The sequence below is a fragment of the Mustelus asterias genome, unplaced genomic scaffold, assembly GCF_964213995.1.
Source record: "Mustelus asterias unplaced genomic scaffold, sMusAst1.hap1.1 HAP1_SCAFFOLD_761, whole genome shotgun sequence".
NCBI classification, from domain to species: domain Eukaryota; kingdom Metazoa; phylum Chordata; class Chondrichthyes; order Carcharhiniformes; family Triakidae; genus Mustelus; species Mustelus asterias.
The window spans coordinates 95,108-121,716 of record NW_027590709.1 but is presented as its reverse complement, the minus strand read 5'-3'; the positions used below and the strand labels follow the sequence as shown (position 1 = coordinate 121,716).

General features: G+C 44.7%; 1 protein-coding gene across 1 annotated transcript in view; it reads left to right on the top strand.

The window, feature by feature from the left end:
- LOC144487382 (serine/threonine-protein kinase TBK1-like) overlaps window positions 1-21,718 on the top strand; it is a 55,157-nt gene extending 33,439 nt beyond the window's left edge. Inside the window, exons 13-21 of the mRNA XM_078205470.1 lie at window positions 909-972; window positions 1,786-1,898; window positions 11,125-11,201; window positions 12,175-12,214; window positions 13,919-14,020; window positions 16,040-16,136; window positions 17,591-17,694; window positions 19,396-19,467; window positions 20,860-21,718. Coding sequence (XP_078061596.1) covers window positions 909-972; window positions 1,786-1,898; window positions 11,125-11,201; window positions 12,175-12,214; window positions 13,919-14,020; window positions 16,040-16,136; window positions 17,591-17,694; window positions 19,396-19,467; window positions 20,860-20,890 — 700 coding nt within the window. The 3' untranslated portion in view covers window positions 20,891-21,718. The remainder of the gene's footprint in view (window positions 1-908; window positions 973-1,785; window positions 1,899-11,124; window positions 11,202-12,174; window positions 12,215-13,918; window positions 14,021-16,039; window positions 16,137-17,590; window positions 17,695-19,395; window positions 19,468-20,859) is intronic.
- The last annotated feature ends 4,891 nt before the right edge of the window (window positions 21,719-26,609 follow it).

Below are 26,609 nucleotides of genomic sequence, written 5' to 3'. Positions count from 1 at the left end.
CATGCCATATGCCTTATTCACGACCTTCTCCACCTGTGCCATCACCTTCAAGGATCTGTGGACTTGCACACCCAGGTCCCTCTGCGTACCTACACCCTTTATGGTTCTGCCATTTATCGTATAGCTCCCCCCTACGTTAGTTCTACCAAAATGCATCACTTCGCATTTATCTGGATTGAACTCCATCTGCCATTTCTTTGCCCAAATTTCCAGCCCATCTATATCCTTCTATAGCCTCTGATAATGTTCCTCACTATCTGCAAGTCCAGTCATTTTCATGTCGTCCGCAAACTTACTGATCACCCCAGTTACACCTTCTTCCAGATCGTTTATATAAATCACAAACAGCAGAGGTCCCAATACAGAGCCCTGCGGAACACCACTAGTCACAGGCATCCAGCCAGAAAAAGACCATTCCACTACCACCCTCTGTCTTCTGTGACCAAGCCAGTTCTCCACCTATCTAGCCACCTCCCACCATGTCGGTGGTGCGGGTTTCCAGTGTAAACCACGTTATTTAAACTAATTGATGGTGGAATCCATGTTTAAACACTGGACGCAAACTGTGCTTTAAATTCCACAATCTTTAGTGTTGGTTTTTCTAATTTAGCCACAAAGTTAGAGCTCCTGAACTCCTGTTCTTTATACCCACCTATCTCAGTCACTATATATAGTAGGGGCAATTATGGATTGGATCCAGTGTGGCACTCCCTCAGCACTGACCCTCTGACAGTGCGGCACTCCCTCAGCACTGCACTGTGACTATTAGCCTAATTTATGAACTCAAGCCTTTCTGGTGTTGAGCTGAATCCATGAGCTTCTGACTCAAAGGTGATCATGGAGTGCACTGAGCTCTGACTGTCACTGATGCAAAGGCAGAACATTGATTGTTAAACCTTCCCTCCTAGATATGGGCCATTGGCTGAGGTGCATCTGCCGGAAGTGAATAATCTTCACCACAAGCTGCAATCGGTGAGTCACTCAATCTACTGCGGGATTTGGTATCAAGACAGGTGAATGGAGTTCATAAACAGATCAGCCAAGATCAGACTCAATGGCAGGAAAGGCTCAAGGGGCTGAATGGCCTTTTCTTGTTTCTATGTCTAGAAAGGTTACAGGGGAATCTCTTTGTGGGATTTAAATAATGAATTCTTTGATTATTCCTTCAATGTTCATCAGAAGCAATCGAGGTAAATGGAGCTGGAAGGAATACCAGTAAAATATTTTATTCTCTGAGAGAGATTTTTGGGGTCGGACAGAGGGAGGACATGTCCTCTTTTCCTCGTGCTCTGCCACTTTTCTTTTGGATCATGTCTAACCCTTGTTGCTCCCTGTGATGCTTTGTCCTTATCCTGTGGCTTGTTGTCTTCTTGCCTCCTGGGCCTTTTTTTCTTAAAACTTAGAGAGGGGGAGATCTGTTAGGTAGAAACAAAACCATACAGGCTATCCAAGTTGTAATTGGAAGCAGAATGGGAGGGATTTTCCAGCCACGCTCACCTCAAGGTTGGAAAATCCCACCTGAGGTCAACGGACCTTTGCATGGTCCGTGTGCCGCCCGCGAAAATTCCTGTCGTGGACGGGACAGTAAAGTTCTGCCCAATGTGTGAATTAAGACACCTGTGAGGTCTCCTGTACCTGTCTCCTGTTTGATGGGACAGTGTAGAGTTAAATTTCCTCTGTAGCTAACTCATGCTGCACCTATCCTGAAATACTGTCATGTAATATTATCTACAGTCGGAAAAACATGTGAAAATCGAGTGTAAGTTTAATTTTTTTCTGCTCTAGGCACTGGAATTTGTGACGACTGGCTCGCAGAGTGTTCAAAGCGGTCAGGAGCAACTGGATGTAATAGCAGCCGAGTGGTCCAACAGCAGTGACATACACCATGAGGACAGCACGTGAGCAGAGTTTATTCCAGCAGCTGGAACCATAGAGGATTATGGCACTGATGGAGCTCATTCGGCCCACTCAATCTCTACTGGCTCTTTCCTAATGCAATCCCAAACTCACCCCACTGACCTACTCTTCTCATGGTCCTGTGTTAACCCTAACCTAATCCCACGGTGGAAAAAGAAGAGTGAGGTTATTCACTTTGGTTGTACGAAGAGAATAGCAGAACATTTTTTAAGGGCATGAAACTTGTAAATGTTGATATTCAGAGAAACGTGGGTGTAACCGCACATGGAACACAAAATGTTAGCATGGAAGCACAGCAAGTCATTCGCATGGGAAATAGAGTAAGAACATAAGAACTAGCAGCAGGAGTAGGCCATCTGGCCCTTGAGCCTGCTCTGCCATTCAATAAGATCATGGCTGATCTTTTCGTGGTCTCAGCTCCACTTACCCGCCCGCTCACCATAACCCTTAATTCCTTTACTGTTCAAAAATCTATCTATCTTTGCCTTAAAAACATTCAAAAGAGATAACCTCAACTGCTTCACTGGGCAGGGAATTCCACAGATTAACAACCCTTTGGGTGAAGAAGTTCCTCCTCAACTCGGTCCTAAATCTGCTTCCTCTTATTTTGAGACCATGCCCCCTAGTTCTAGTTTCACCCGCCAGTGGAAACAACTCCCTGCTTCTATCTTATCTATTTTCTTCATAATCTTATATGTTTCTATAAGATCTCCCCTCATTCTTCTGAATTCCAATGAGCATAGCCCCAGTCTACTCAGTCTCTTCTCAAAAGCCAATCTTCTCAACTCTGGAATCAACCGAGTGAATCTCCTCTGTACCCCCTCCAGTGCCAGTATATCCTTTCTCAAGTAAGGTGACCAAAACTGTACACAGTACTCCAGGGGGTGTGGCTTCACCAGCACCTTATATAGCTGCAACATAATCTCACTATTTTTAAACTCCATCCCTCTAGCAATGAAGGACAAAATTCCATTTTCCATTAATTACCTGCTGCACCTGCAAACCAACTTTTTGTGATTCATGCACAAGGACACCCAGGTCCCTCTGCACAGCAGCATGCTGCAATTTTTTAATATATTAATAATATTCCATTTTGCTGTTATTCCTACCAAAATGGATGACCTCACATTTACCAACATTGTACTCCATCTGCCAGACCCTCGCCCACTCACTTAGACTATCTATATCCCTTTGCAGACTTTCAGCATCATCTGCACACTTTGTTCTGGCACTCATCTTAGTGTCATCTGCGAATTTTGACACACTGCACCTGATCCCCAACTCCAAATCATCTACGTAAATCGTAAACAATTGGAGTCCCAACACTGATCCCTGAGGCACATCACTAGTCACTGATCGTCAACCAGAAAAACACCCATTTATCCCCACTCTTTGCTTTCTGTGAGTTAACCAATCCTCTATCCATGCTAATACATTACCCGTAACACTGTGCACCTTTATCTTATGCAGCAGTCTTTGGTGCGGCACTTTGTCAAATGCGTTCCGGAAATTCAGATACACCACATCCACAGGTTCCCCATTGTCCACTGCACATGTAATGTTCTCAAAGAATTCCACCAAATTAGTCAAACATGACCTTCCCTTCATGAACCCATGCTGCGTCTTCCCAATGGGACAATTTATATCCAGAGGTCTCGCTATTTCTTCCTTGATGATAGATTCAAGTATTTTCCCCATTACAGAAGTTAAGCTAACCGGCCTATAGTTACCCGCCTTTTGTCTACCTCCTTTTTTAAGCAGTGGCGTCACATTTGCTGTTTTCCAATCTGCGGGAATCACCCCAGAGTCCAGCGAATTTTCATAAATTACCACGAGTGCATTTGCTATTTCCCCGCCATCTCTTTTAGTCCCTGGGATGCATTCCATCAGGGCCAGGAGACTTGTCTACCTTTAGCCCCATTAGCTTACCTAACACTGCTTCTTTAATGATAATAGTTTCTAGATCCTCACCTGCCATGTCATCAATTTTTGGCATGTTATTTACGTCTTCCATTGTGAAGACTGACACAAAATACCTGTTCAATGCCTCAGCCATTTCCTCATTTCCCTTTATTAAATCCTCCTTCTCATCCTCTAAAGGAGTAATGTTTACCCTAGCCACATTTTTAATGTATTTATAGAAACTTTTGCTATCTGTTTTTATATTCTGAGCTAGTTTACTCTCATAATCCATCTTACTTTTCTTTATGGCTTTTCTCGTGCCTTTCTGTTGATCTTTAAGGATTTCCCAATCCTCTAGTTTCCTACTAATCTTTGCCACTTTGTACGCATTTTCTTTCAATTTGATATCCTCCTTTATTTCCTCAGATACCCATAGCTGATTATCTCTTTTTCGGTAAGAAGTTTAACAACACCAGGTTAAAGTCCAACAGGTTTATTTGGTAGCAAAAGCCACACAAGCTTTCGAAGCTCTAAGCCCCTTCTTCAGGTGAGTGGGAATTCTGTTCACAAACAGAGTTTATAAAGACACAGACTCAATTTACATGAATAATGGTTGGAATGCGAATACTTACAACTAATCAAGTCTTTAAGAAACAAAACAATGGGAGTGGAGAGAGCATCAAGACAGGCTAAAAAGATGTGTATTGTCTCCAGACAAGACAGCCAGTGAAACTCTGCAGGTCCACGCAACTGTGGGCGTTACAAATAGTGTGACATGAACCCAATATCCCGGTTGAGGCCGTCCGCGTGTGTGCGGAACTTGGCTATCAGTTTCTGCTCAGCAACTCTGCGCTGTCGTGTGTCGCGAAGGCCGCCTTGGAGAACGCTTACCCGAATATCAAAGGCCGAATGCCCGTGACCGCTGAAGTGCTCCCCAACAGGAAGAGAACAGTCTTGCCTGGTGATTGTCGAGCGGTGTTCATTCATCCGTTGTCGCAGCGTCTGCATAGTTTCCCCAATGTACCATGCCTCGGGACATCCTTTCTTGCAGCGTATCAGGTAGACAACGTTGGCCGAGTTGCAAGAGTATGTACCGTGTACCTGGTGGATGGTGTTCTCACATGAGATGATGGCATCTGTGTCGATGATCCGGCACGTCTTGCAGAGGTTGCTGTGGCAGGGTTGTGTGGTGTCTTGGTCACTGTTCTTCTGAAGGCTGGGTAGTTTGCTGCGGACAATGGTCTGTTTGAGGTTGTGCGGTTGTTTGAAGGCAAGAAGTGGGGGTGTGGGGATGGCCTTGGCGAGATGTTCGTCTTCATCAATGACATGTTGAAGGCTCCGGAGGAGATGCCGTAGCTTCTCCGCTCCGGGGAAGTACTGGACAACGAAGGGTACTCTGTCCACTGTGTCCCGTGTTTGTCTTCTGAGGAGGTCGGTGCGGTTTTTCGCTGTGGCGCGTTGGAACTGTTGATCAATGAGTCTAGCGCCATATCCTGTTCTTATGAGGGCACCTTTCAGCGTCTGGAGGTGTCTGTTGCGATCCTCCTCATCCGAGCAGATCCTGTGTATACGGAGGGCTTGTCCGTAGGGGATGGCTTCTTTAACGTGTTTAGGGTGGAAGCTGGAGAAGTGGAGCATCGTGAGGTTATCCGTGAGCTTGCGGTACAGTGAAGTGCTGAGGTGACTGTCCTTAATGGAGATGCGCGTGTCCAAAAATGCAACCGATTCCGGAGAGTAGTCCATGGTGAGTCTGATGGTGGGATGGAACTTGTTGATGTCATCATAGAGTTGTTTCAGTGATTGTTCACCATGAGTGCTCAGCGCCAACAACTGCCAGTTTCCAGATGCAATTTTACAACTCATCCGCTTCATCCTGGACCACAATGTCTTCACCTTCAACAACCAGTTCTTCATCCAGACACACGGAACAGCCATGGGGACCAAATTTGCACCTCAATATGCCAACATCTTCATGCACAGGTTCGAACAAGACTTCTTCACCGCACGGGACCTTCAACCGATGCTGTACACTAGATACATCGATGACATTTTCTTCCTTTGGACTCATGGTGAACAATCACTGAAACAACTCTATGATGACATCAACAAGTTCCATCCCACCATCAGACTCACCATAGACTACTCTCCGGAATCGGTTGCATTCTTGGACACGCGCATCTCCATTAAGGACGGTCACCTCAGCACTTCACTGTACCGCAAGCCCACGGATAACCTCACGATGCTCCACTTCTCCAGCTTCCACCCTAAACACGTTAAAGAAGCCATCCCCTACGGACAAGCCCTCCGTATACACAGGATCTGCTCGGATGAGGAGGATCGCAACAGACACCTCCAGATGCTGAAAGGTGCCCTCATAAGAACAGGATATGGCGCTCGACTCATTGATCAACAGTTCCAACGCGCCACAGCGAAAAACCGCACCAACCTGCTCAGAAGACAAACACGGGACACGGTGGACAGAGTACCCTTCGTTGTCCAGTACTTCCCCAGAGCGGAGAAGCTACGGCATCTCCTCCGGAGCCTTCAACATGTCATTGATGAAGATGAACATCTCGCCAAGGCCATCCCCACACCCCCACTTCTTGCCTCCAAACAACCGCACAACCTCAAACAGACCATTGTCCGCAGCAAACTACCCAGCCTTCAGGAGAACAGTGACCAAGACACCACACAACCCTGCCACAGCAACCTCTGCAAGACGTGCCGGATCATCGACACAGATGCCATCATCTCACGTGAGAACACCATCCACCAGGTACACGGTACATACTCTTGCAACTCGGCCAACGTTGTCTACCTGATACGCTGCAAGAAAGGATGTCCCGAGGCATGGTACATTGGGGAAACTATGCAGACGCTGCGACAACGGATGAATGAACACCGCTCGACAATCACCAGGCAAGACTGTTCTCTTCCTGCTGGGGAGCACTTCAGCGGTCACGGGCATTCGGCCTCTGATATTCGGGTAAGCGTTCTCCAAGGCGGCCTTCGCGACACACGACAGCGCAGAGTTGCTGAGCAGAAACTGATAGCCAAGTTCCGCACACACGAGGACGGCCTCAACCGGGATATTGGGTTCATGTCACACTATTTGTAACGCCCACAGTTGCGTGGACCTGCAGAGTTTCACTGGCTGTCTTGTCTGGAGACAATACACATCTTTTTAGCCTGTCTTGATGCTCTCTCCACTCCCATTGTTTTGTTTCTTAAAGACTTGATTAGTTGTAAGTATTCGCATTCCAACCATTATTCATGTAAATTGAGTCTGTGTCTTTATAAACTCTGTTTGTGAACAGAATTCCCACTCACCTGAAGAAGGGGCTTAGAGCTTCGAAAGCTTGTGTGGCTTTTGCTACCAAATAAACCTGTTGGACTTTAACCTGGTGTTGTTAAACTTCTTACTGTGTTTACCCCAGTCCAACGCCGGCATCTCCACATCATATCTCTTTTTCTACAGTCCTTCTTTATCACTGGTGTATGCTTTTGCTGAGCATTGTGAAAAATCATTTTAAAAGTTCTCCACTGTTTCTCAGTTGTCCCACTATGAAGTTTTGATAAAATAACATTTCTCTTCTTACAGATGCTGTCAGACCTGCTGAGATTTTCCAGCATTTTCTCTTTTGGATAAAGTTTTTGTTCCCAGTCTACCTTAGCCAACTCCTCCCTCATCCCATTGTAACATGTTAACCTTTTTGAAAGGGGATTGGAGTACAATAATAAAGAAGTCTTAGAGTTATAGAGGTTTCCAGCAGGGAAACAGGTTCTTCGGCCCAACTTGTCCATGCAGCCCAGTTTTTACCATTAAGCTAGTCCCAATTGCCCACATTTGGCCCATATCCTTCTATGCCCATCTTATCCATGTAACTGTCTAAATGCTTTTTAAAAGACAAAATTGTACCCGCCTCTACTACTACCTCTGGCAGCTTGTTCCAGACACTCACCATCCTCTGTGTGAAAAACTTGCCCCTCTGGACCCTTTTGTATCTCTCCCCTCCCACCTTAAACTTATGCCCTCTAGTTTTAGACTCCCCTACCTTTGGGAAAAGATGTTGACTATCTAGCTGATCTGTGCCCCTCATTATTTTATAGACCTCTATAAGATCACCCCTCAGCCTCCTACGCTCCAGGGAAAAAAATCCCAGTCTATCCAGCTTCTCCTTATTGTTCAAACCATCAAGTCTGGTGACATCCTCGTAAATCTTTTCTGCACTCTTTCTAGTTTAATAATATCCTTTCTATAAAAGGGTGACCACAATTCTACACAGTATTCCAACTGTGGCCTTCCAATGTCTTGTACAACTTCAACAAGACATCCCAATTCCTGTATTCAATGTTCTGACCAATGAAACCAAGCATGCTGAATGCCTTCTTCATCACTCTGTCCACCTGTGACTCCACTTTCAAGGAGCTATGAACCTGTATCCCTAGATTGCTTTGTTCTATAACTCTTCCCAATGCCCTACCATTAACTGAGTAAGTCCTGCCCTGGTTCAATCTACCAAAATGCATCACCTCGCATTTATCTAAATTAAATTCCATCTGCCATTCATCAGCCCACTGGCCCAATTGATCAAGATCCCATTGCAATCCTAGATAACCTTCTTCATTGTCCACTTGCTAGAGTTGTACAGGGCTATGGTGAGATGACGCCTGAAATACTGTATCCAACCTTGCTCTCTATTACAAGGAAAGATATTCTTGCATTAGAGGTGATACAATAAAAGTTTATTTATTTGTCACAAGTAGGCTTACATTCACACTGCAATGAAGTTACTGTGACAATCCCCTAGTCACCACATTCCGGCGCCTGTTTGGGTACACTGAGGGAGAATTTAACATAGCCAGTGCACCTAACCAGCACGTCTTAGGACTGTGGGAGGAAACCAGAGCACCCGGAGGAAACCCACGCAGACACGGGGAGAACGTGCAAACTCCACACAGACAGTGACCCAAGCTGGGAATCGAACGCAGGTCTCCATTGCTGCGAGGCAGCAGTGCTAACCACTGTGCCACCGTGCTGAAGGATCCAGGTTCACTAGATTGGACCATGGGTTGAGAGTGTTGTCCTTTGACGAAAGGCCAATTACATTGGCTCTGTATTTTCTGATGTTTAGAAGAATAAGAGGTGATCTCATTGAAACATTCAAGATTGTGAAGGGGCTGGACAGGGATGACGGAGAGGATGTTTCCCTTAGCTGGGGAATCTAGAACAAGGAGGCATATATCAGGATAAGGGATCAATCAGGACTGAAATAAGGAATTTCTTCATTCAAAAGTTTGTGAATGTTTGGAATTCTCTGACAAAGGATTTGATGGATGCTCCATCTTTGAATATATTAAATGCTGGAGCAGGCAGATTCACGGTCTCTTGGGGAATCAAAGGATATGGGGAGTGGCCAGAAGTGGAACCCAAGATCAGCCATGATCGTGTTGAGCAGGCTCGATGGATCTATTTATTTTCCTATTTCTTATGTTCTGACTTAACACTCCCCATCTCTTTCCCTGTTGTTCTGTATCAATCCTGAGCTACTCTCACAGGTAGTCTGTCTGTTGCAGCAACCCTGTACCTTCCTCTGCTCCGCTCTGTTTGTTTCTGCAAAGGTGTAATGGTCCCTGCCTCAAACATTCCCTGTGGCCAAGCACGTTTCAATGCTGAAAGATATTTCTCCTCATGTCTATTCCATCCTTACTCTCTGTGACAGTTTTAAATTACTGTTTCTCACTGACCTCCCAGCTATAGGAAAAGGTCTTGCCCTGTACACAGTTTTTAAAAAAATCTTCAATAACTGTGAAAACTTGTCTTAAATCTCCTCTTGACTTTCTCTGTTGGTGTGGGCTCAGTCCCTGTGTCTCTTGTATAGTTCCACATCGCTGGCATCTTACGGAAGAATCCATATGGTGCACTCTCTGTAACGAGAATGTCAAATCGGCACAGTTTCCGGGGATTCAGATCAGGTTTTTCCCCAGTTGGAGGGATCTAGGGAAGGAATTCCAGTGAGCAGAGTTTAGAGACCAAGAGAGAAGTTTATCCACAATGAATGAGGTTATCAGAGAATCCCTATTCAGCCTATTGAGTCTGCACCGACTCTCCGACTGAGCATCTCACCCAGGCCCACCCCTGTCCTATCCCCGTAACCTCACCTATTTACCCCACTAATCCATCTAACCTGCACATCTTGGGACACTAAAGGGCAATTTAGCATGGCCAATCCACCTAACCTGCACATCTTTGAATTGTGGGAGGAAACCGGAGCACCCAGAGGAAACCCACACAGACACGGGGAGAATGTGCAAACCCCATACAGACAGTGACTCAAGGCTGGAATTGAACCCTGTTCCCTGCTGTGAGGCAGCAGTGCTAACCACTGTGCTATCGTGCCATTCTAGGTTATGATCTGACAGGTTCAACTTTCAGATGGATGTTAAAGACACCAATGGAATTTTATGGCCTCACTCATCCCGAAACTGGAAAATCCCACCCGAGATCAACGGACCTTCCCATGGTCCGCCCCTCGCCCGCTCCGATTCCCGTGGTGGGCAGGCCAGTAAAATTCCAGCCAAAGAATTCATATTAATCTCAGCAATGAAATTCTACTGAAATTGCTGCTTGATATTTGTCTCTCCCAAATTTACCTTCCAGTTCAAGTGAATCGAAGGTTTTATTGGTGGTATTGGATGAAAAAAGAAGTTGATAGCAGCCTTCATTACAATTACCCACAATTCTCTCAATCGGTTTGACATTGAAGAGATCGCTGTCACTAGCAACATGGGTTAAAGCCCCAACTGTAGATCAAAGTCAATTTCTTAACAACAATTAAGAGAGACTAAATTGGTTAGGATTATATTCACTGGTGTTTAGAAGAGTGCGAGGAGATCTCACAGAAACTTATAAAATTCTAACAGGGTTAGACAGGATAGATTCGGAAAGAATGTTCCCAATGGTGGGGGGAGTCCAGAACTAGGGGTCATAGTTTGAGGATAAGGGGTAAACCGTTTAGAACGGAGGTGAGGAGAAATTTCTTCACCCAGAGGGTGGTGAATGTGTGGAATTCACTACCACAGAATGTAGTTGAGGCCAAAACGTTGTGTGATTTCAAGAAGAAATTAGATACAGCTCTTGGGGCTAAAGGGATCAAGGGATATGGGGGCGAAAAGGGGATCAGGATATTGAATTTGATGATCAGCCATGATCAAGATGAATGGTGGAGCAGGCTCGAAGGGCCGAATGGTCTACTCTGCTTCTAGTTTCTGTTTCTAATGTGACTGATTCTAATTATTTTCTAGAATTGGAAAAGTGGAAGTTTTACTGGAGAAAGTATTTACCATTCACCAACTGCTCAGAAAAGACAGACTGAAAATGAGTAAGGACCCACTTCTTTATTAATACTCAGATTATACTGGAGATGTGAGAGTGTCAAACATGGTTCAGTGGCCCCGATTGGTCACAGACCCGGCTGGTGCCGATACCCTTCACTCTCTTCTCTAAGTCAGAAGGTTGTGGGTTCATGTCTCACTCCACAGATTTGAGCACAAAATGTGGACTGACATTCCCGGTGCTGTGCTGAGGGCGCACGATACAAACCGAGGTACCCGGTGAAAACCTCCAGCCTGGCCCGCGGCTGGGATTCTCCACGCCGCTGCAGTGAATGGAGCTTTGGCCGAGCGCCAAATTCTACGTTTCCACTGGCGATGGCTATGGACAAGATTGAAGAGTCACACCCACCTTTCAGATGAGATGTTTTGCACTTTCTCAAGTCAACATAAAAGACGCTGTGCAGCTTGAAGGAAAGCAGAGTTCCCTGCAGAATTCTCGCTAACATTTATCCTTCACCTAACATGACTAACACACCGACCTTACTGTGTGTAAACTGGTTTATGTGCGTCCTCCATTATAACAGTGACTGCACTCATTGGCTGTAAGTGTTTTGGGATGATTCAGAAGTTGTGAAACATGTGGAAATTGAGTCTTTTTCATAACCATTTCTCTTCTAGTCTTTTGCAAGAGTTACATCATTTCCTCCTCCTGCCCCCGCACCCTGCTCCTGACTCGACCCTAAAGGCCCGGACTGGAGTACAGTTCCACTGCACTGGCTTCCCATCCAAGTATCTCTCAGAAGAATGTTTGGGGGGTGGGTGGTGCAGGGGGAAAGGAGCAGGACATAACACCAAACCTAAAAACTTTGTTTTTATTCAACGTCCCTTCTCAACTGGGAGTCAATGAATGATCACAGTGAGAGCCAGGATTAATGATCCCTGCATATTAGATACAGGCTATGCTTGCATTAAGCATTGAAAAATCACAATGGTCTAACCATCCAATACTTTTTTTTTCAGAACTTCAATACAATGAGGAACAGATCCATAAATTTGAGAAGTAAGTTTGTTTTATAATTTGTCTCGCCTCAGTTTGAAAGCATAAGCTTGGCTCAATGGATAGCACTCCTGCTTCTGATTCAGAAGGTTGTGGGTTCAAATCCCACTCCGTGGCTTGAGTACATTGTCTTGGCCAGCACTCCAGTGGGTGTGCTGCACTGCCAGAGGTACCTCCTATCTGAGGAGGTGCTAGGCAGAGTTTGTGATTTATTCAAGATTGCGTGGAGTAATTGTTGTAATTGTTTTCCCTCAAACCAGCTACTTAAAAATTGATAGACTAGTTATTCATTTCATTACTGTTAGTGGAATCTTGCTGTATGCAAATTTGCTGCAATATTCACCTCCATAAGACATTACTGCAGTGAGATGTTGTATAAATGTAAACTCCTGCCCATTGCTGAAGCCATAGTTATTACCCATGGTCAGTGCAGAAAAGGTCCTTTGGCCCATCGAGTTGACACCGCAATAGCTTCCACTAAAGACACGCTAATCCCATTCCTGCAATTGTCCCATATCCATAGTAACCTTACCAACCTTCAGAGCTGGAGGCAAAGTGACAAAGATTCACAGAATGACTCAGCACGGAAGGAGGCCATTTGGCCCATCCCCCTGCCTGTGACGGCTCTTTGAAAGAGCTATCTATTTATTCCCACTCCCCTGCTCTCTCCCCATAACCCTTCAATATCTTTATTTTCAAATATTTATCCCATTCTCTTTTGGAATTTACAATAAAATCTGTTTTCAACAGCCTTTCAGACAGAACATTCCAGATTGTGGTGGTTTTTTAATATATAAAAAAAATTCCTCATCTGTTGGACTTTTTGCGAAGTATCTGAAATCTGTGTCCTCTGATATTCGACTGTCCTGCCAGTGGCCATCGATAAGGCGGCAATATCAAAACTTCTCATCATTTTGAACACTGTATTAAAGCTCCCTTTAACCTTCTCTGCTCTAAGGAGAACAATCCCAGCTTTTCCTGATTCTCTGCATTAACTGATATTCCTCATCTCTGGTCCCATTCGGGTAAATCTTCTCTGCACCCTATCTGACACCTTGATATCTATCCTAAAGTGTGGAGCCCAGAACTGGACACAAAGCTCCAGCTGGGACCTAACCAGAGATTTACAAAGGCTTACAATATCAGTGGCACAGTGGTTAGCACTGCTGCCTCACAGCGCCAGGGACCTGGGTTCAATTCCCAGTGCGGGTCACTGTCTGTGCGGAGTTTGTACATTCTCCCTGTGTCTGCGTGGGTTTCCTCCGGGTGCTTTGGTTTTTTCCCCACAGTCAGAAAGACATGCTGGTTAAGTGCATTGTCTACGCTAAATTCTCCCTCGGTGTACCCGAACAGGCGCCGGAGTGGGGGATTTTCACAGTAACTTCATTGCAGTGTTAATGTAAGTCTACCTGTGAAACTAATAAATAAAATTTTAAAACCAATAAGTTGCTTGGTCTTCCTTCCTTATGGGTATCTGAAAAATTAGTAAGAAGTAAAATCTAAAAAAACTAACCAGAGGGATTTAGATTAAATAAGGTCTTTAAGATTGCCAAACATAATACCTATTCAGTGTAAAATCCTTTGCAAGTATTTCAACACTTTCCAATTTTGTTGGTGTCCTGAACTCTGAACTTTTCAGTTACACCTAAGCGTATATTGCTTAACCGTTGCACATCTTGCATTCTTAGTATTCCTTTGATGTTGCAGGATCAAAATGGGAATGCACGCAAAGAAGGTACAGACGTTAGTCAGAGAGGAATGTGTGCAGAAATATCTGAAGCTCCTGGCTTCTACCAAGGACTGGATGAGGTATGTAACCAAAACTGTCTCACATATGGTGACTGAAGGCTGGTTTGCATCCATCTTAGGTGATGATGATGGACGATTTGTAGGTTGATGCCCAGATGTGTCTGAAAGTTGCTGGGATAGTTGGCCTAGGACTGATGTAAGGGACTCGGGACCAGTTGGTTAGTAACTGAGAACCATTTGTGGTTAGTGCCGAAGGATTAGTTTGGGGTTAGTTTCTGTGCGCTGGTCAGTAGCTGACGGTCAGTTAGATGACTAAGGGCTGTTGGGGGAAGAAACGGAACTGGCTCGGGTAAGTGGCCAACTCTTGCCGTGTGTCTGAGTGTTTCTTTTTTTCAGAGGATTGACAACTCACAGCTCAGAAGCTTGCGGACAGGAGAGAAGACATCTTCATCGACTCTGCAAAGCTGAGGATGAAACAGTAGCTAACCCGTCCAAAGATGTGCGGGTTAGGTTGATTGGCCAGGTTAAAAAATTGCCCCTTAGAGTCCTGGGATGTGTAGGTTAGAGGGATTAGCGGGTAAAATATGTGGGGGTAGGGCCTGGGTGGGATTATGGTCGGTGCAGACTCGATGGGCCGAATGGCCTCCTTCTGCACTGTAGGGTTTCTATGATTTCTATGATTCTATTCCCCACAGCTTCAGATTAGCCTGTTGCTGGGTAGATGTTGGGCCCTGGGCCTGAGGAGCAATAATCATAGAAACCCTACAGTGCAGGAGGAAGCCATTTGGCCCATCGAGTCTGCACCAACAACAATCCCACCCCAGACCCTATCCCCGTCACCCCACATATTTACCCAAGTAATCCCTCTAATCTACTCATCCCGGGACACAAGGGGGCAATTTAACATGGCCAATGCACCTAAGATGTATGGGTTGGGTGGATTGGCCATGCTAAATTGCCCCTTAGTGTCAGGAGGACTAACTGGGGTAAATGCATGGTGTTATGGGGATAGGCCTGGGTGGGATTGTGGTCGGTGCAGACTCGATGGGCCAAATGGCCTCCTCCTGCACTGTAGGATTCATGATTCTAACCCTCACATCTTTGGACTGTGGGAGGAAACCGGAGCACCCGGAGGAAACCCAGGTGAACATGCAAACGCCACACGCTGACCCAAGCCGGGAATCGAACCCAGGTCCCTGGTGCTGTGAGGCAGCAGTGCTAACCACTGTGCTACCCCATAATGTTGTATTCAAGACAAACAACAACAACTCATATTTATATATCGTCTTGACATGGTCAAATCTCCCAAGGTGTTTCATGTACAATCAGGCAAAGTTTGATATCGAGACACAAAGAGATATTAGGACAAGTGATCAAATGTTTGGTGTCAGAGCTGGGACTGGCTTGGGAACCAATCCTTGCCACAGGATAGTGCAGCAGTGGCATTGTCATGTTGTGTGTGCTCTGTCCAAAGGTGACTCCCTGGCTCTTTATCTGCTGATGTTTCATCGACAGCTTTTGCCAGTGGTGCATTTTCATTGCACCAAGACAGGGGGGTTGCTGGTGAAGATGCAGGTCCCACGACAACTCAGCCAGAACAGAAATCAAAGCTCTGCTATTGGTGTTCATCTGAGCCATATGTTAGCCATTGAGCCAACCGAGCTAACCTGGCCTCTTAAGGCGCAGGACTCAGAATCCAGAGAACATGAATTCAAGTCCCACAGGGCAAGTTAAGAATTTGAATTCAGTTTTAAAAATCTGTAAATGTGTCAGTAAAAGGGACCTTGAAGCTGTTGGATTGTCGCAAAAACCTGACTTATTCACTTGTGGGCGAGGACAGAGGGGATTTAAGGAAGGAAACATATCGTCCTTACCCAGTCCGTGGACATATATAAAAATCGGCCTTGCCAGCAACACAGATCCTGAGAATGAATAAAATGAAACGTCCCCTTGTTGGTGTAGGGTTTGGGAAGCTGGCATTGAGCATTTTAAAGGGGAGAGGGAATAACGAGATGGATAACAGCAAGAGTTTGTGAATGAACATTCAGATTGGAATCGTAATCACAATGCATTTTGCAGGAAAGCCTGTGAGATCCGCAAGCAACTTATGTCCTTCAATAACCAGAATGTGAACTGCGGTGAGGACCTGGAGAACTGTGAAGCTCATTTGAACAAGGTACATTTCCTGATCCTAATGCAATTGTTAACTTTAAAGACAAGTTAAAGGACGTCGCGTCTGAAGATGGCTGGGATGATTTATAGACAAAACATCGTTTTAGTACTTTTTGAAAAAAGATTGCCGAGTTGGAGAGTGAACGCAGGTGATATTGTGTGGTTCTGAGTCCTCCAAACTAGAAGGTTTCAGTTAAACTCTTGCTGATGCTGAGTACTGGACAGGGCAACAAATGATTTGGACACTGGAAATTAATAGGAGGAAGGAAAGACCGAGGAATCTGAATGATTCTTTTGAAGTCCTGGAAAATAATACAATCTTAGAATCCCTACAGTGCAGAAGGAGGCCATTTGGCCCATTGAGTCTGCACCAACCACAATCCCACCCAGGCCCTATCCCCATAGCCCCATGCATTTACCCTAGCTAGTCCCCCGACACGGAGGAGCAATGCAGCATGGCCAATTCACCTAACCACACATCTTTGGACTGTGGGAGGAAACTGGGGCACCCGGAGGAAACCCACGCAGACACGGGGAGAATGTGCAAACTCCACACAGACAGTGACCCAAGGCCAGAAATCGAACCCGGGTCCCTGGCGCTGCGAGGGAGCAGTGCTAACCACTTTGCCGCCCCAATGAGTGAGATTGAGAAATGGTGGGATGATTTGTTTTCTGCACAGTGTACACAGAAGGGGCTGGCAGGTAAAAGAAGCCTAAGAAGAATGAGGGGGGCAGTTGAGCACATAAATATCCCATAAAACATATGAGAGAGACACAGGAGTGGCTGCTGCGAGGGTTTAAAAGTCAAACAAATGGATTATCTGAAAATAAAATGTTGTATTTGGATTGAACATGCTGTCCTAGCAATGGAATGGGAAGTGGTTTGAGTATTTTTGAATTTCATAATAAAATCCTGTGTGCTTACTTGGAGTCCAGAAAACATTAAACATGAATTTGAACAGTGAATCCATTCAACAGCAAAAAAATAGCTGTCGTTCCCACATAACAGAAATAAGTCATGCCTTTCTGTGGAGCTGGGACTTAATAGAGCACTGTGTCCAAACTGGGGCTCAGTTGAGGTTGTCTTTCTTAAGGAATGATCAGAGTGTTACCCTTAGCAATGTTCCTATTTTCCTCAGGAATTTCACAAATTGAGTATTGTTCTTGTAACCCCTTCAGTTCCAGAAGCGTCATAACAAATGCATTCTGGGTAGCTGAGCCACTTTAGTGCCAGGATTTCAAAATGGCCACCTGCTTGAATTAAAGTTTGAATGAGTAAAATCATTTCCTTGTTCCAAATAGAAGAACTTCATACGGGCACAGCCTGGAGATCAGAACTGCAAAGAGCTAAGAGCATCTTTAACACTTTATTCAGATCTAATTTAGCTGCAGTGGTCAGATCTCCTGGACTTTCCAGGAATTACAAGCTATAATTTCCTTGTCCTTTCTGAATTTCAGTTATTAGACATGGAACTGCCAAAGCTCCAAGAAGAACAAACTGTGACCAAATTACCCACCTCTGCTGATTTCTCTGAGCAGAAATGTATGGATATGATAATCAGGTGAGTGTGACTGTTCAGGGGGAATTCCCAAAGTTGCCTGTCTAAGTTGTGTGTCTCTCTCCCTCTATCATAGTTGTGTATGGTCCCATTATGGACAGAGAAAGAGCAGTATAATAGGACAATTCCCGAGAGCAGTTCCTGATTGCAACCTATCCTAAGCCATCTAAAGCAAAAGTGCTTTGTGCTTTGGTATCGGTTTTGGTACACCTTACAGTGCAAGCTGAATAACATTGCAGCTTACAAAGCGCCTGAAAGACTCGAGTTTATAATTCCAAACTTTCCCATTGCTACTCACCAACATCAGAGCCAGTACAGCAGTGGAGCTGTTTCACATTCACAGATGAGAAAAGGAACCAGGGTACACATGCTTTACCTCCAGCTTTGGGAGCCATGGGTTCAAACAATGTGAAATTATTTGGAATGGTTGCCCTGTGGCGTTAGACAGAGGCTAAGCCCAATCTGTCAGGTCAATGGGAGGTCAGATTCCTGGAGGCAGTGGTAGAAAGAAGAAAATGTTGGTGTGATCATTCCTGTCCCAATTACATCTCCGAGACGCCACTGACATTACTTGTGGAGAAGTCATCAACTTGTCATCTCAAGCAAGTTGAGGCAGCAATGTGGTCATTGCAGCAAACAGGCATGGTTAGTAAGTTTGCAGATGACACCAAGATTGGTGGCATAGTGGACAGTGAAGGAGGTTATCTAGGATTTCAATCAATTGGGCCAGTGGGCTGATGAATGACAGATGGAGTTTAATTTAGATAAATGCGAGGTGATACATTTTGGTAGATTGAACCAGGGCAGGACTTACTCAGTTAATGGTAGGGTGTTTGGGAGAGTTATAGAACAAAGAGATCTAGGAGTACATGTTCATAGCTCCTTGAAAATGGAGTCACAGGTGGACAGAGTGGTGAAGCAGGCATTCGGCATGCTTGGTTTCATTGGTCAGAACATTGAATACAGGAGTAGGGACGTCTTATTGAAGTTGTACAAAACATCGGTAAGGCCACACTTGAAATACTGTGTACAGTTCTGGTCACCCTATTATAGAAAGGATATTATTAAACTAGAAAGAGTGCAGAAAAGATTTACTAGGATGCTGCCGGGACTTGATGGTTTGAGTTGTAAGGAGAGGCTGGATAGACTGGGACTTTTTTCTCTGGAGCGTAGGAGGCTGAGGGGTGATCTTATAGAGGTCTATAAAATAATGAGGAGCATAGACAAGGTAGATAGTCAACATCTTTTCCCAAAGATAGGGAAGTCTAAAACTAGAGGGCTTATGTTTAAGGTGAGAGGGGAGAGATACAAAAGGGTCTTGAGGGACAATATTTTCACACAGAGGGTGGTGAGTGTCTGGAACAAGCTGCCAGAGGCAATAGTAGCGGCGGGTACAATTTTGTCTTTTAAAAAGCATTTAGAAAGTTTCATGGGTAAGATGGGTATAGAGGGATATGGGCCAAACGTGGGCAATTGGGTCTAGCTTAGTGGTAAAAACTGGGCAGCATGGACAAATTGGGCCGAAGGGCCTGTTTCCATGTTGTAAACCTCGGACTCTAAACACATTTTTGTTTTGTATCTTCTCCGAACGCTGCTTTGAGCTTTGAATGTGAGCTGTGGAAAAATGTTTTTAGTCCAAATCATTGAAGTTGTGATGATGTGCAGGAACAGTGAGGAGCGCTGAATCTCTCTCTGTGTTAACAGGATGCAGCAGCTCAAACAGGAAATGGAAGGCGTTTTGCGGGAACTTGAGCATAACAATGTGATCATCGAAAGGTGAATAATTCCATTTTTCGATACATTAAAGATCGGGAAGACTAAAGCTATGGTTTTCAGTCTCCGTCGAGCACCAGCCCCAGGCACTGCCTCAGCTTTCACCAGAATCTTCGCAAACTCAGTGTCTTTGAGCCTGAGCAGAGCTTCCAATCCCATATCCTCTTCACCATAAACACTCCATCTACCCCTCTACCTCCATCACCTGACGCTGCCACACCTCCCCCTCCCCCTCCCCCTCCCCCCCACCACTTCAGCCCATCTGATGCTGAAATCCACACCTGTGCTCCTGTTATCTCCAGACTCAACTCATCCGGCCAATCTCTCATCTTCCAAGATCATCCAAAACCCTGCTGCCTGTATCAAGTCACTCATCAATCCTGCCCTTATTGGTTAGCTTTGACCCCCAGGTAAAGAACAGAACCATTGAATATTACACCCCAGAAAATGCTATTCAGTTTATCAATTTAGTTTTATGCCTCTGCTCTTTCACACTTCCCTTATGGAAGTTATTAAGAAATCCTCCAGTGCCTCAGATTTAAAATTCTCACCCTCAGGTTTAATGTCTTCCTTCCCAAAGCACCCTTCATCTCTAACTCTTAACATCTCCGGGCAACAAGGGTCGGACGTGGGCCGAAAGGAAAGTGGCAGAGCACAAAGAAAAGGGGGCATGTGCTCTCTTTGTCCGACCCCAAAAATCTTAACATCTCCATTCCTCCGATTGTGCCTTCAACCAGCTAGGCAGAATGAAGGCATCCCTTCCTCCACCTCCCTTCCTAAAACCCATTTCTTTGGTCACTCATACTTTTTAGGCTCGGTGATTCACTGAATGTGCATCAGTAAAGCACTTTGGGATATTACTCTACCTTAAATGCAATTGGCTGTTATTATATGCAGAGCAAACTGGGTTACAGGGTACTACACTCCTGTGTGTATATGTGTTACTGGGTATAACACTATATTGTATATAACACAACGTGTTTTATTGGGTTTAACATTATAACATATGTGTTGCTGGGTATAACATTGTCATATATAATAACACAGTGGCCGAATTCTACTGTCCCACCTGCCATGGAATCGGAGCGGGCGAGGGGCGGACAATTGAAATGGAATTGCCCGCCTGTTGACCTCGGGTGGGAACTTCCGGTCTCGCTCGAGCAAGGCCGTAAAATCCCACTAGTGTGTTACTGGGTATAACATTTTATAATATATGTAACACCGTGGGTAACTGGGTATAACACAAAAATAACACCATGTTTTACTGGCTTTAACACTATAATATATAACACACCGTGTGTTACTGGGTTTAATATTATATAACACCGTGTGTTACTGGGTGTGATTCTCCTTTGATTAATGCTGTAAAGTAACTAAGTGTGCTTTCCTCACAAGGTTCAGTGTTCAGAAGCCTCACGGTGTGTGAGTGAGTCCTGGCTCTTGAAGATGGGACGCTGGATGTGATGAGAGTGTGACTTTTCTGTGCTGTGACTTTATATTTCATTACCATGTCGTTTGAATGATCGCGCCATGGCTGAAATCACACCAAAAACTGGGTGGCCATTCATATTAAAGAGCAAAGAAATATCCAGATTCCCTGGGGTAGATTGTGACTCTGTGATTGTGTAAAAGGAGCACCAGTAAACCAGCAGCTCAGTTTACATCTCTCCTGAATTTTACTTCAACTTAATGGAAAGATAAAGCAGCTGAAATGTAGAACTGGCTATTGGCTCTGTAAGATCCGTGTAAATTAATTGAACAAAGGACCAATCTACCCCTTTGCACTCATTACCTCACTGGAAGCACTTAAACTGATTTCATTTTGTAAGTATGTGTATTTGTGACTCAGTTTCCCCAGGATTGGGATGTTGTGAAGTTCAGTCCATTTGGTGCAATACTCAGGGAAACAATGTCAAAGCCGCATGTGGCCTGTAATCAACAAAAGATTCTGCAATATCAGCACCTCTCTCTTGTCAACATTGAGTTCAGCTCAGAAATCCTCCCAACAAAACCAGCAGCTCCCCGTGTTTACTGAGGGACCTGAATCTTGCTGGACTATAGATTCAGTAAGAAGTTTAACAACACCAGGTTAAAGTCCAACAGGTTTATTTGGTAGCAAAAGCCACACAAGCTTTCGGAACTCTTAGCCCCTTCTTCAGGTGAGTGGGAATTCTGTTCACAAACAGAGCTTATAAAGACATAGACTCAATTTACATGAATAATGGTTGGAATGCGAATACTTACAACTAATCAAGTCTTTAAGAAACGAAACAATGTGAGCGGAGAGAGCATCAAGACAGGCTAAAAAGATGTGTATTGTCTCCAGACAAGACAGCCAGTGAAACTCTGCAGGTCCACGCAACTGTGGGAGTTACAAATAGTGTGACATGAACCCAATATCCCGGTTGAGGCCGTCCTCGTGTGTGCGGAACTTGGCTATCAGTTTCTGCTCAGCGACTCTGCGCTGTCGTGTGTCGCGAAGGCCGCCTTGGAGAACGCTTACCCGAATATCAGAGGCCGAATGCCCGTGACTGCTGAAGTGCTCCCCAACAGGAAGAGAACAGTCTTGCCTGGTGATTGTTGAGCGGTGTTCATTCATCCGTTGTCGCAGCGTCTGCATAGTTTCCCCAATGTACCATGCCTTGGGACATGCCTCGGGACATCCCGAGGCATGGTACATTGGGGAAACTATGCAGACGCTGCGACAACGGATGAATGAACACCGCTCGACAATCACCAGGCAAGACTGTTCTCTTCCTGTTGGGGAGCACTTCAGCAGTCACGGGCATTCGGCCTCTGATATTCGGGTAAGCGTTCTCCAAGGCGGCCTTCGCGACACACGACAGCGCAGAGTCGCTGAGCAGAAACTGATAGCCAAGTTCCGCACACACGAGGACGGCCTCAACCGGGATATTGGGTTCATGTCACACTATTTGTAACTCCCACAGTTGCGTGGACCTGCAGAGTTTCACTGGCTGTCTTGTCTGGAGACAATACACATCTTTTTAGCCTGTCTTGATGCTCTCTCCGCTCACATTGTTTCGTTTCTTAAAGACTTGATTAGTTGTAAGTATTCGCATTCCAACCATTATTCATGTAAATTGAGTCTATGTCTTTATAAGCTCTGTTTGTGAACAGAATTCCCACTCACCTGAAGAAGGGGCTAAGAGTTCCGAAAGCTTGTGTGGCTTTTGCTACCAAATAAACCTGTTGGACTTTAACCTGGTGTTGTTAAACTTCTTACTGTGTTTACCCCAGTCCAACGCCGGCATCTCCACATCAGGACTATAGATTCACAGACTCTGGCTGCTGTCCAATACCAGGTCCACACGGTCACTCTGCATTGATGCAGACAGTGACTGACAGAGCTATTTGTCACTGGATGCTATCACAGTCAAGTGCTGCCAGCTCACATACAGGAGTACTGCAGAGCAACATTAGACCAGTTGTGACTGCTTCCTTGGTGTTATTCAGATAACTCAAATCAGTAACCAAACCTGGCACCTCCCTGCTCCTTGTGGCTCAGTTTCACCAAGCAATGCACTGTGGAAGAGGAGGAGGCCATTCAGCTCTTACTCTCCCATTGTTAGATCCAGTTGATCTGTGTCTCCACTCTGCTTTCCTACCTTAACTCCAGTGGTGGAGTCTTGCCCATTATCTCACATTGTTTCACAGTTCCTCTGGTCCTAAGTGTGCAATTTGACGCTCTAAGTCAACGAACATCTATCCACCTCAATTTATGTTCTGGCTGACTCCCAGCACCCACCACGTTTGGTGAGCGAGAGCAGTCAAAATCCTGTCTGAAAGATTGATTCCTGATTTCAGTACTTTGTGATCTGATGCTAAGGGTCTGCCTCTGTGTTCTGGATTTGCTGTCAAAGGAACTAAACCTCAATCAGGTCAATCTTCCAAATGCAAGTGACGACCAACTTAGTCTCTGCAAGCTTATGTCTATAATTTAAACACATATCTGAACCTGCGCTGCAACCCTTCCCAAGGCTTATGCATCGTTCCCGAGGTGTGACCCCAGAACTGAAAGGCAGTTCTCCAGACTGAAACCGACCAAGGTTTTGTGCAGCTGAAGCATTAAGTTCCTCACTTTTACATTCCAACCTCTTTCAAATAAAGGCCATTGTTCTGTCCATTTTGTTTGGTCATTTCTTGGGACGTGTCCGTTATTGATTTTTGCGCACGACTGCCTAAATAACTGGTGTTCCTCCACTGCTCCTCATTTCTCACCAATAAAAAACACCTGACCCAAAGTGGATAATCTCACATTTCTGACATCGAACTGCATCTGGTTTGCACATTCATTTAAGTTGTCAATGTCCATTTATAACTACCTCCTCCATCCACATAGCTTACTCTACCTTCTCCTTTTGTGTCATTTATAAATGTGACTACAACACTCTCTTCCAAGTACACTTCCTGCAGCAATGGACAGCCGTCAGCCAATGAAGTGCTGTTGAAATATAGGGAAAGCCAGCACCCAAAAATACACAGCAATGATGTAAATAACCAATGAGAGAGAATTAGGCACCCAAAGAACGACGACATTTGGCCCATTGTTCATGTACTGGCTCTTTGAAAGAGCTATTCCATTTTTCCACTCTGTCCTCTTTAGATTTAAATTTGCCACATGTATTAGTATACAGTGAAAAGCATTGTTTCTTGCGTGCTACACAGACAAAGCATACCATTTATAGAGAAGGAAAGGAGAGGGTGCAGAATCTAGTGTTACAGTCATAGCTAGGGTGTAGAGAAAGATCAACTTAATGCAAGGTAAGTCCATTCAAAAGTCTGACAGCAACAGGGAAGAAGCTGTTCTTGAGTCAGTTGATATGTGACCTCAGACTTTTGTATCTTTTTCCCCGAAGGAAGAAAGAATGTCCGGGGTGCGTGGGGTCCTTAATTACGCTGGCTGCTTTACCCCATCACCCTGAAAGAAACATCCCCTCATCTCCCTCTTGATTCTTTTGCTAATGTTTTTTGTGATGTTGATTGACAGGTAAATGCATTGTTGAAACCTTTACATCCACCTGAGAGAGCAGAGAGACGTCACTTTATTGCTTCATTGTTAAGATACCAGCTCTGAAACCAAGATATATTACAAAGCCAGACTAGATCCGAACAATTTTTCTATTTTGGTAATGTGAGGATAGGATGTTTCACTCCAGGCACGATTCTACTGACAAACCAGGGAGCTTTTCTCAAAACAAACTTTATTCAACAACACAGTTTAACTATAGCAAATGAATTAGTTTAACTTTTAACAATTGAACAATATTTAAACATGACAAAATACTATTGTATCTCGGAGTTCCAATCAAGCAAAATTTCCCTTATAGACTTAAACCCCTCTATAAATATTTAGCAAAGTGCAGGCATACTTGCTTGTGACTTAGGTTAACAGTCCTGGAGCTTTCAGAAAACTTCTAAGCGGGAGGAAGAGAGAGACACACACTTGTTTCTTCTAGCTGGTTTAGGCAGCAACTGCTTGTACTTTAAGAATGAAAATGCAACTGGTCTTTTGTGCAAGATTAGCTCCTCCCATTAATCAAGTGACTCTCCCTGTCAATTAACTTAATCAAAACTCATATGGCTCTGCTACCTAGTCTAAAATCCGAGGTGAATCTAGGATTAACAAAAGGTCCATTTAGCAAAAATCAGTTGCTATCCTGAATTCTCAGCATTTGAGCTGCATGTTTCCCAGACAAATCGACTCCTGTAACAAAACATAAAATATATCAGAATAGCACATTATTATCACCCCATTCAAAGGATATTATCCAGCAGTGCTATGCTGTAGTGTGAATGAGATTATATCGTCAAGTGTTGGAAAGCAGTTTGAACCAGTAACCTTATGTCAAAGACAAGAGTGCTGCCACTGGGTCAAGACAAAATATCCTTTCCTATCACGAATGAACAGCCTGTTACTGTGTGTTGTGGAGCTCATTTCCTATCAACAGCCTTAGGCCAGCTCAGGCTGGGCTGATTACTCATGGATCAATGCCACAAAACACTCAACTTTAAAATATTTTAAAATGCTGCTTATTCCTGTGATGAACCAGATTGTTCACAACTTTCACCTGTTTTACTGATCTTGGTTAAGTGATTGGCCAGAACACTGAAGAGAATTCACCTGTTCTTCTTTGAAGAGTGTCATAGAATCAATAACATCCACTAAAGAGGCAGAAGATCCTCAGTTTAGCATCCTTCTGAAAGGTGGCATCTCTGGCAGTGCTGCATTCCCTCAGTACGAATACCAAACCCTATCAGTCCAGATCTTGTGTTTGAGTCTCTAGAGTGAAACCTGAACCAATTCCTTCTTGACTCCGAGGAATAGGGAGCTGTCACTGAGCCACAGCTGACATGAATCTTGCTCTCTCCCACTTTCCAGCTGTTTGTTCTCAGCTATAGTTCCCAACTCAAAAAACAAAACTGACGATTTGTCCCATTGGTGCTTCCAGCTGGAGTTAGCAGGGGCCTCCCTGCTAAGGAGAACAACTTCCTCTCTGATCCAATGAATAACTAGGGCAGAGAAGGGAAGAGAAACATAATGAAATAAGTAGGGATGAGGGGGTGGATTGGGATCAATGCCCGAAACCTATCAGTGAGATAGCTCAACAAGAACAGCCAGGTGTTCCAGTAGTGTTCCAGCTGTTACGTTAGTCTTGCACAAGAAAGGTTCTCCGGTTCACAAGCATGCAGAAACATTCTCCTACCTCGCCTGCAACTGGGATTTTCCAATCCCGCTGCAGGGAACAGAGATTTGGCTGAGTGCCAAATTGTCCATTCTCGCAGCATTGAAGAATTCTGGCCATTATCAAACCTTGCTCATTTCCTGGGAAGAAATGTTTACACCGTTAACAATTGTCCATGAATACTATTTGGAATTGGGAACTTAGTTCATTGTTATAACATTTCCAAAAAGAGCTGTCAGATAGGCGGTATTGTGGCACTTGTTGGCACCTCTATCTCTGCACCAGAAGCTCAGGTTCAAGTCTGACCCCAGGACTTGTTGGCCACTGAAGGAGCATTCATCACGCAGTCCAACGGGCTGATAATCAGCTCAGGAATCCTTTGCTCACTATTCCCCGAAGGGTAAAAAACAGTGCGAGTGTGAAGATACACTTAAAAGAAAG